Raw genomic sequence first — 11,407 nt, forward strand, 5'->3', positions numbered from 1 at the left:
TGGCCTGTTTGGTTTGCAGTTGCAAATTTGCCTCCGGCTTTACGATGTTCCTTTAAAAACATAATACTTGCAGCACTGTGGTACGGTTTTAGCAAACCTGATTGGAATGAGGTCTTTGGCTATTTATCGCTTTTCTTTCCAATCACAACTAATTTGGAATTTAAAAATGTTAGGTTCACGGTTGTTGTGAGATTAGTTTTATTAGTTGCTGACATTCCAGTGAAAGCGTCCATCCTCAACATGCATCATCACTTAGCCAAGTACGCGTGCAAACTTTGCCATATCGAAACTCAATTAGAAGATACAATCCGGTACTTTCCGTACAAGAAATTTCCGATGCGGACTATAGAAGAACACGCTGAAGATGTTCAACAGATTCAGAGAGAGAACTTAAATTCCATAAGAGGGATTAAGGGACCAAGCGTTTTGTTTGAACTGATTCCAAATCTGCCGTTAACTGCACCCTATGATTATATGCATCAAGTTTACTTAGGTGTTACTAAAGTTCTTCTGCAGGTAATTATTAAAAAAGCGTGAAGGCCGATCTCGAGTGTCTACAGCGTTCAGTATCAAACTTCAAATTGCCTTCAAACTTCAAACGTAACGGAAGGCCAGATCTTTAGATCAGCTCGAATATTTCAAAGCAAACGAGCTCAAGTTATGGTTATTGTACAAAGGGCCTGCTTTGTTTGCGGAAAGTATCAACGAAAGGCTCGCTGAGCGATTTAGTTTACTGAGTTATGCCATAAGACTTCTAATGACTTCCTCTGAGTATGCCAAGGATGCAGAAAAACATCTGGATAGGCTGCTTGATATGACCCAAGAGGACCACTCAGAAGCGGTTTTTTCCGCAAATGTGCACGCACTGACGCATCTACCTTGGCAAGTTCGTAATTATGGTCTCTTGTGGACAACTTCCGGAATGATGCTTGAGTCAGCAAACTATCTGCTTAGTTCCAAATTTACAGGAACAGTAAATCATCTCTCTCTTCTCGTAGAGAGATATCACAAAAGCAAAGATGTAAGGCGAGCTACTTTAGAAAACGACAGATTAGCAAAATTTTGTAATAAAATGAACGGGACTAGAATGTTCAAAAGAAAAAGCATTCCGCCTTCAGAGAAACCCGAAAAAGCGAGAAGTTATGGGACTGCGTTTTATAAAAATCAACAGTTTTCCTAATTTCAAATCGAGGGATTTGGAAATACGAAAGATTGCTATGTCTGTGTGTTGGTCGATAGGCAAATGATTTGCGGAAAAGTAAGGTTCTTTTTTTCTAACAGCAGCAAGAATTACGTTTCAATCCAAGTCTACAAACTGAAAAAACTATTTAAATCGCCAATTGGCAGTCAAAATGCACTTTACAGTTATATGATAGTTGAAGAGCCGGAAAGTGAAGACTTTCTATCAGTTTCTGAGGATTTTGTAACTGAAAAACTTATCCGTTTCGATATTTCTGCTATGATTTATTTTGTTCCTTTGCTAAATATTTTTGAACACGATTAAGAACTTTCTGTCTCTGACAGAATTCTTGAACAAAACTTTTAAAACATTAGTCTGATCAAGTAACACCTTTTTCTCGAAAATTTTTGTATGAGAACCTAACTTTTTCCCCAGTCAAGCTATTGCAAAAAATTGTTTTTGTTTTACACTGTACATATACAGTGTATACCCCGCGCCATGTTTCGTTTGATTTGGACAATTCCGTGGTCCGACCAAAAATATTTATTTAAAAAATTCGGTATTCTCGGAAAACGAAAAAATCTTTATGGAAACTTAACTTTTTCCCTAGGCAAGCTATAGAAAAAATTTCTTCCCACACTCTACATACCCAGGTTATAAGATGTGTAAAATTTGGTTTGATTTAGACAATCCCTTGGTCAGATAAAAAAAATATTCATTTTCAAAATTCGTTATTCTCGAAAATCCAAAAATTCTGTGAAAACCTAACCTTTTCCCTAGGCAAGCTATAGAAAAATTTCTTTTGTCCCACACTCTACACACAAAGGTTATACTATGCGCAAAATTTGGTTTGATTTGGACAGCTCCTTAGTCTAATAAAAAAAACCTTATTTCCTTGATCAGATAAAAATATTTATTTTCAATATTCGTTATTCTCGCAAATTTCTGTGTGAAACCTCACCATTTCCCCAGGCAAGCTATTGCAAAAAATCCTTTTGTTTTACACTTTGCAAACACAGGGTATACTCTGTGCCATGTTTTGTTTGATTTGAACAATTCCTTGGTCAGATGAAAAATATTTTCAATATTTGTCTTTCTGAAATATCCAAAATTTCTGTGGAAAAACCTAACTTATTCCCTAGGCGAGCTATAGACAAAAACTCTTTAGTCGCACACTACATACACAGGGCACACTCTGTGCAAAATTTGGTTTGATTTGGGCAAATCATTGGTTTGATTAAAAAAACTTATTTCCTTGGTCAGATAAAAAATATTTACTTGTGCACGCACTCTCGCATCTACCTTGGCAAGTTCGTAATTATGGTCCCTTGTGGACGACTTCCGGTATGATGTTTGAGTCAGCAAACTATCTGCTTAGTTCCAAATTTACAGGAACAGTAAATCATCTCTCCCTTCTCGTAGAGAGATATCACAAAAGCAAAGATGTAAGGCGAGCTACTTTAGAAAACGACAGATTAGCAAAATTTTGTAATAAAATGAACGGGACTAGAATGTTCAAAAGAAAAAGCGTTCCGCCTTCAGAGACACCCGAAATCGCGAGAAGTTATGGGACTGCGTTTTACAAAAATCAACAGTTTTCCAATTTTCAAATCGAGGGATTTGGAAATACGAAAGATTGCTATGTCTGTTTGTTGGTCGATAGGCAAATGATTTGCGGAAAAGTAAGGTTCTTTTTTTCTAACGGCAGCAAGAATTACGTTTCAATCCAAGTCTACAAACCTTAAAAAACTATTCAAATCGCCAATTGGCAGTCAAAATGCACTTTACAGTTATATGATAGTTGAAGAGCCGGAAAGTGAAGACTTTCTATCAGTTTCTGAGGATTTTGTAACTGAAAAACTTATCCGTTTCGATATTTCTGCTATGATTTATTTTGTTCCTTTGCTAAATATTTTTGAACACGATTAAGGACTTTGTCTCTGACAGAATTCTTGAACAAAACTTTTAAAACATTAGTCTGATCAAGTAACACCTTTTTATCTGTAATTGACAACTTGTTCTTGATTGAAATTAAGTAATTAAATGTCTTATCTAACATGCTTTTCAAATTTCCGTATAAAAACGAACTTCACCCTAAGCTTGCTGTAGCAATATTTCTCAACTTTATACACTCCCCATAGACAAGAGACCTCTGACAATAAGTTTGAATTGATTTGAACAACAATAAATCTTGAAATAAAAAGTTAAGTAGTTATTCAAAAGAAAATTGAAAAATTACATACGAGAGATTCTTTTTTCCTAGGCAATCTATAGCAGAAATTTTTCTTCGTTTTTTGCTCTACATTCCCAGGGAATACTTCATACGAAGTTTGGTTTGATTTGAACTATTGCTTCACACAATGTAAAAGACTCATTTTTAAAATTTGGTAATCTCGAAAATTTTTGTATGAGAACCTAACTTTTATAACTTTTTCCCCAGTCAAGCTATTGCAAAAAATTGTTTTTGTCTTACACTGTACATACACAGTGTATACCCCGTGTCATGTTTAGTTTGATTTGGACAATTCGCTGGTCAGATGAAAAATTTATCTAAAAATTCGGTATTCCCGGAAAATACGAAAATTTCTGTATGAAAACTTAACTTTTTCCCAAGGCCAGTTATAGAAAAAATTTCTTCCTCCCACACTCTACATACCCAGGTTATAAGATGTGTAAAATTTGGTTTGATTTAGACAATTCCTTGGTCAGGTAAAAAAAAATTCATTTTCAAAATCCGTTATTCTCGAAAATCCAAAATTTCTGTGTGAAAACCTAACCATTCCCCTATGCAAGCTATAGAAAAAATTCTTTTGTCCCACACTATACACACAAAGGTTATACTATGTGCAAAATTTGGTTTGATTTGTACAGCTCCTTAGTCTAATAAAAAAACCTTATTTCCTTGATCAGATAAAAACATTTATTTTCAATAATTGTTATTCTCTCAAATTTCTGTATGAAACCTCACTTTTCCCCAGGCAAGCTATCGCAAAAAAATCCTTTTGTTTAACACTTTGCAAACACAGGGTATATTCTGTGCCATGTTTTGTTTGATTTGAACAATTCCTTGGTCGGATAAAAAATATTTATTTTCAAAATTCATTATTCTCGAAAATCCAAAATTTCTGTGTGAAAACCTAATTTTCCCCAATCAAGCTATTGCCAGAAAATCATTTAGTTTTACACTGTACATACACAGTGTATACCCCGTGCCATGTTTTGTTTCATTTGGACAATTCCTTGGTCAGATGAAAAATATTTATTTTCAATATTTGTTTTTCTGGAATATCCAAAATTTCTGTGGAAAAACCTAACTTTTTCCCTAGGCGAGCTATAGACAAAAACTCTTTCGTCACACACTAAATACACAGGGCACACTCTGTGCAAAATTTGGTTTGATTTGGGCAAATCATTGGTCTGATTAGTCTGATTAAAAAAACTTATTTCCTTGGTCAGATTAAAAATATTTACTTGTGCACGCACTCACGCATATACCTTGGCAAGTTCTTAAGTATGGTCCCCTGTGGACGACTTAGGGTATGATGTTTGAGTCAGCAAGCTATCTGCTTAGTTCCAATTTTACAGGAACAGTAAATCAACTTTCCCTTCTCGTAGAGAGATATCACAAAAGCAAAGATGTAAGGCGAGCTACTTTAGAAAACGACAGATTAGCAAAATTTTGTAATAAAATGAACGGGACTAGAATGTTCAAAAGAAAAAGCATTCCGCCTTCAGAGATTTCCTATTTTCAAATCGAGGGATTTGGCAATACGAAAGATTGCTATGTCTGTGTGTTGGTCGATAGGCAAATGATTTGCGGAAAAGTGAGGTTCTTTTTTTCTAACGGCAGCAAGAATTACGTTTCAATCCAAGTCTACAAACTCAAAAAACTATTCAAATCGCCAATTGGCAGTCAAAATGCACTTTACAGTTATATGATAGTTGAAGAGCCGGAAAGTGAAGACTTTCTATCAGTTTCTGAGGATTTTGTAACTGAAAAACTTATCCGTTTCGATATTTCTGCTATGATTTATTTTGTTCCTTTGCTAAATATTTTTGAAAAAGATTAAGAACTTTGTCTCTGACAGAATTCTTGAACAAAACTTTTAAAACATTAGTCTGATCAAGTAACACCTTTTTATCTGTAATTGACAACTTGTTCTTGATTGAAATTAAGTAATTAAATGTCTTATCAAACATGCTTTTCAAATTTCCGTATAAAAACGAACTTCACCCTAAGCTTGCTGTAGCAATATTTCTCAACTTTATACACTCCCCATAGACAAGAGACCTCTGACAATAAGTTTGAATTGATTTGAACAACTCAATAAATCTTGAAATAAAAAGTTAAGTAGTTATTCAAAAGAAAATTGAAAAATTACATACAAGAGATTCTTTTTTTCCTAGGCCATCTATAGCAGAAATTTTTCTTCGTTTTTTGCTCTACATTCCCAGGGAATACTAATACGAAGTTTGGTTTGATTTGAAGTATTGCTTCACACAATGTAAAAGACTCATTTTTAAAATTTGTTATTCTCAAAAATTTTTGTATGAGAACCTAACTTTTCCCCAGTCAAGCTATTGCAAAAAATTGTTTTTGTTTTACACTGTACATACACAGTGTATACCCCGTGTCATGTTTAGTTTGATTTGGACAATTCGCTGGTCAGATGAAAAATATATCTAAAAAATTCGGTATTCTCGGAAAACGAAAATTTCTGTATGAAAACTTAACTTTTTCCCTAGGCCAGCTATAGAAAAACATTTCTTCCTCCCACACTTTACATACCCAGGTTATAAGATGTGTAAAATTTGGTTTGATTTAGACAATTCCTTGGTCAGATAAAAAATATATTCATTTTCAAAATTCGTTATTCTCGAAAATCCAATATTTCTGTGTGAAAACGTAACCTTTCCCCTAGGCGAGCTATAGAAAAATTTCTTTTGTCCCACACTCTACACACAAAGGTTATACTATGTGCAAAATTTGGTTTGATTTGGACAGCTCCTTAGTCTAATAAAAAACCTTATTTCCTTGATCAGATAAAAACATTTATTTTCATTCGTTATTCTCGAAAATTTCTGTATGAAAACCTCACTTTTTCCCCAGGCCAGCTATCGCAAAAAATCCTTTTGTTTTACACTTTGCAAACACAGGGTATATTCTGTGCCATGTTTTGTTTGATTTGAACAATTCCTTGGTCGGATAAAAAAAATATTTATTTTCAAAATTCGTTATTCTCGAAAATCCAAAAAATTTCTGTGTGAAAACCTAATTTTCCCCAATGAAGCTATTGCAAAAAAATCATTTCGTTTTACACTGTACATACACAGTGTATACCCCGTGCCATGTTTTGTTTCATTTGGACAATTCCTTGGTCAGATGAAAAATATTTATTTTCAATATTTGTTTTTCTGGAATATCCAAAATTTCTGTGGAAAAACCTAACTTTTTCCCTAGGCGAGCTATACACAAAAACTCTTTCGTCGCACACTACATACACATACCTCGAAAATCCAAAATTTCTGTGTGAAAACCTAACCTTTCCCCTAGGCAAGCTATAGAAAAATTTCTTTTGTCCCACACTCTACACACAAAGGTTATACTATGTGCAAAATTTGGTTTGATTTGGACAGCTCCTTAGTCTAATAAAAAAACCTTATTTCCTTGATCAGATAAAAACATTTATCTTCATTCGTTATTCTCGAAAATTTCTGTATGAAAACCTCACTTTTTCCCCAGGTCAGCTATCGCAAATCCTTTTGTTTTACACTTTGCAAATACAGGTTATATTCCGTGCCATGTTTTGATTGATTTGGACAATTCCTTGGTCGGATAAAAACATATTTATTAACAAAATTCGTTATTCTCGAAAATCCAAAATTTCTGTGTGAAAACCTAACTTTCCCCAATCAAGCTATTGCAAAAAAAATCATTTCGTTTTACACTGTACATACACAGTGTATACCCCGTGCCATGTTTTGTTTCATTTGGACAATTCCTTGGTCAGATGAAAATTATTTATTTTCAATTTTTGTTTTTCTGGAATATCCAAAATTTCTGTGGAAAAACCTAACTTTTTCCCTAGGCGAGCTATAGACAAAAATTCATTCGTGGCACACTACATACACAGGGCACACCCTGTGCAAAATTTGGTTTGATTTGGGCAAATCATTGGTCTGATTAAAAAAACTTATTTCCTTGGTCAGATAAAAAATATTTACTTTCAAAATTAGTTATTCTTTAAAATCCAAAACTTTGTGTGAAAACCTAACTTTCTCCCTAGGAAGGCTATAGAAAAAAATTCTTTTGTCACTCACTCTACATACACAGGGCATACTCTGAGCAAAATTTGGTTTGATTTGAAGAACTCCTTGGTCTAATAAAAAAAAACTTATTTTCAAAATTCGTTATTCTCGAAAATCGAAAATTTCTGTATGAAGACCTCACTTTTTCCCCAGGCAAGATATTGCAAAAAGTCTTTTTTGTTTTACACTTTACATACACAGGCTATACCCCGTGCCAGGTTTTGCTTGATTTGGACAATGCCTTGGTCGGATAAAAATATTTATTTTCAAAATTCGTTATTCTCGAAAATCCAAAATTTCTGTATGAAAACCTACTTTTTCCTCAGTCAAGCTATTGCAAAAAATCCTTTCGTTTTACACTGTACATACAGAATGTAAAATCCTTGCCATGTTTCGTTTGATTTGGACAAGTCCTTGGTCAGATGAAAAATTTTCATTTTCAAAAAATGTTATTCTCGAAAATCCAAAATATTTCTGTGGAAAAACTTAACATCCCCAGGCAAGCTGTAGAAAAAAATTCTTTCCTAACCCACTCTACAAATACAGGTTATACTCTGTTAAAAATTTGGTTTGATTTGGACAACTCCTTGGTCTGATAAAGAAAACTTATTTCCTTGGTCAGATAAAAAAATATTTTTAAAATTTGTTATTCTCGAAAATTCAAAGCTATTGCAAAAAGTCTCTCAAAAATCCAAAGCTATTGCAAAAAAATCTTTCCTATTACAAGCTACATACATCGGGTATGCCACGTGCCAAGTTTCGTTTGATTTGGACAACTCCTTGGTCTGATAAAAAATACATTTAAAAAAATTCGTTATTTTCGAAAATTGCAAATTTCCGTACGAAAATTTAACTTCTTCCCTAGGCGAGCTATTGCAATTTTTTTAACACTCTACCTACACAGGGTATACTCCGTGCCGTATTCCGTTTGATTTGGTCCACTCCTTGATCTGATAAAAAATATTAATTTTTAAAATTCGTTATTTTTGAAAATTGCAATTTTCTGTGTGAAAACCTAACTTTCCCCAATCAAGCTATTGCAAAAAAAATCATTTCGTTTTACACTGTACATACACAGTGTATACCCCGTGCCATGTTTTGTTTCATTTGGACAATTCCTTGGCCAGATGAAAAATATTTATTTTCAATATTTGTTTTTCTGGAATATCCAAAATTTCTGTGGAAAAACCTAACTTTTTCCCTAGGCGAGCTATACACAAAAACTCTTTCGTCGCACACTACATACACATACCTCGAAAATCCAAAATTTCTGTGTGAAAACCTAACCTTTCCCCTAGGCGAGCTATAGACAAAAATTCATTCGTGGCACACTACATACACAGGGCACACCCTGTGCAAAATTTGGTTTGATTTGGGCAAATCATTGGTCTGATTAAAAAAACTTATTTCCTTGGTCAGATAAAAAACATTTACTTTCAAAATTCGTTATTCTTTAAAATCCAAAACTTTGTGTGAAAACCTAACTTTCTCCCTAGGAAGGCTATAGAAAAAAATTCTTTTATCACTCACTCTACATACACAGGGCATACTCTGAGCAAAATTTGGTTTGATTTGAAGAACTCCTTGGTCTAATAAAAAAAACTTATTTTCAAAATTCGTTATTCTCGAAAATCGAAAATTTCTGTATGAAGACCTCACTTTTTCCCCAGGCAAGATATTGCAAAAAGTCTTTTTTATTTTACACTTTACATACACAGGCTATACCCCGTGCCAGGTTTTGCTTGATTTGGACAATGCCTTGGTCGGATAAAAATATTTATTTTCAAAATTCGTTATTCTCGAAAATCCAAAATTTCTGTATGAAAACCTACTTTTTCCTCAGTCAAGCTATTGCAAAAAATCCTTTCGTTTTACACTGTACATACAGAATGTAAAATCCTTGCCATGTTTCGTTTGATTTGGACAAGTCCTTGGTCAGATGAAAAATTTTCATTTTCAAAAAATGTTATTCTCGAAAATCCAAAATATTTCTGTGGAAAAACTTAACTTTTTCCCCAGGCAAGCTGTAGAAAAAAATTCTTTTCTAACCCACTCTACAAATACAGGTTATACTCTGTTAAAAATTTGGTTTGATTTGGACAACTCCTTGGTCTGATAAAGAAAACTTATTTCCTTGGTCAGATAAAAAAATATTTTTAAAATTTGTTATTCTCGAAAATTCAAAGCTATTGCAAAAAGTCTCTCAAAAATCCAAAGCTATTGCAAAAAAATCTTTCCTATTACAAGCTACATACATCGGGTATGCCACGTGCCAAATTTCGTTTGATTTGGACAACTCCTTGGTCTGATAAAAAATACTTTTTTTAAAAAAATTCGTTATTTTCGAAAATTGCAAATTTCCGTACGAAAATTTAACTTCTTCCCTAGGCGAGCTATTGCAATTTTTTTAAACACTCTACTTACACAGGGTATACTCCGTGCCGTATTCCGTTTGATTTGGTCCACTCCTTGATCTGATAAAAAATATTTATTTTTAAAATTCGTTATTTTTGAAAATTGCAAATTTCAGTATGAAAACCTAACGTTTTTTCTGTTCATCTATAGACTACTTTCCATGTCCCATGCAGTATGACTCTTACATCCAGTAAAATTGTTGTTCGATTTGAAGCTCATGGCTGCAATTTTATTTTTTTTAATATTCTGTCAAAAAAATGATTTTTCAAATAGGAAAAAAATCGGTTTTTTCTTAGGTGCCCCTTTCCCAGTGCCCTTATAGGGATTTACCCATTATGTTGTTTGTCTTCCTTGCCTTTATATGTTATGGTGCTACATTTTGTTGTTATGGTGCCACATTTTGTTTTTTTTAGGTTCTGGCTTATCCGGAACCTGTTTGTGTCTTTTTAGCTATCAGAGCCTCTGTTCTTTTCTTGGGCTGCAAAGGAAAACTCGCCTAAAGTGCGGACAGTTTTTCTTGCAGTTCGAGATAGTAAGAGGTATCACGAAAAAACCTGGGCAGATTCATCATATTTCTTAAAAATCATACTAAGATCATATATGAATTCTTAAAAATCATACTAAGACCATATATTATTTCTTAATACTCATAGAAAAATCATATATGCTTGTTCGATGTTTCAGCGAACGCTATTGCTTATGGTTTCTGGGTTTTAATACAAAGATCATTAATGATTTCTTAAAAATCATAGAAAGTCATATATGAAAAAATGGAAATCTTATTAAGATCATACTAAGATATAGTCTATGATTTGTATGGTATCATATATGATCTTAGTATGATTATTAAGAAGTGGCGACACGGGACTGTATTATTGGATTGTTGATATAATATTAAGTGTTAATGCCCGTAATTTTGCTCGTAGTACTGCTGTATTAACGGATCCAAAATCACACATCTGTAAATTATGCATTATTAGACAATGACAATCGTTTTCTTTCGAATACTTTGGGGTTCTTTCCGAGTATAAATCTAAAAATTCAGATTGAGGAGCAAACCTGATCAGTAACTGAGGACTGTTGATCTTCTTGTGACGCAGCAACATCAAACGTGTCTTCTTCGAAGTACTGTTTGAAAAGAGTTTCTAATTCTTTCAGTTTTTCTGCGTTCGTTACAACCATAACTTAAACTGAAAATTGACACAAAAACATGACTTCTTACAGCTGTCCCTACTTAAAAACGAGCAATCTCATTTTTTAGAGAATAATTATTCAAGATCCAAGTTTCTCAAAAGTCATTTTTATAGATATGTGCTAATTTGGTTTAATGAGCCTTTTAATCTGCAATCAGTTATGCGAGTGCCTTTCATGCAATCATTTGCAAATTACGTTTAATCATTATAAGAGCAATGTTGGAAAACAGCGACAAATTGGGAGCCTTCTTGGGAGCCCCATAAGACAATACCAGCTGTAAAAGCGCCATTTCTACCCTACTTTACATCA

The 11,407-nt window shown here is 33.5% G+C and overlaps 1 protein-coding gene across 1 annotated transcript in view; it reads right to left on the reverse strand.

Moving 5' to 3' along the window:
* Positions 1-11,122, reverse strand: part of LOC142344135 (uncharacterized) — an 85,243-nt gene extending 74,121 nt beyond the window's left edge. The window contains exon 1 of the mRNA XM_075395661.1: positions 10,964-11,122. Within this exon, the coding sequence (XP_075251776.1) occupies positions 10,964-11,086 (123 nt within the window). The 5' untranslated portion in view covers positions 11,087-11,122. The remainder of the gene's footprint in view (positions 1-10,963) is intronic.
* Between the last annotated feature and the right edge of the window lie 285 nt (positions 11,123-11,407).

Source organism: Convolutriloba macropyga, chromosome 8, assembly GCF_964194025.1.
Source record: "Convolutriloba macropyga chromosome 8, txConMacr16.3, whole genome shotgun sequence".
NCBI classification, from domain to species: domain Eukaryota; kingdom Metazoa; phylum Xenacoelomorpha; order Acoela; family Convolutidae; genus Convolutriloba; species Convolutriloba macropyga.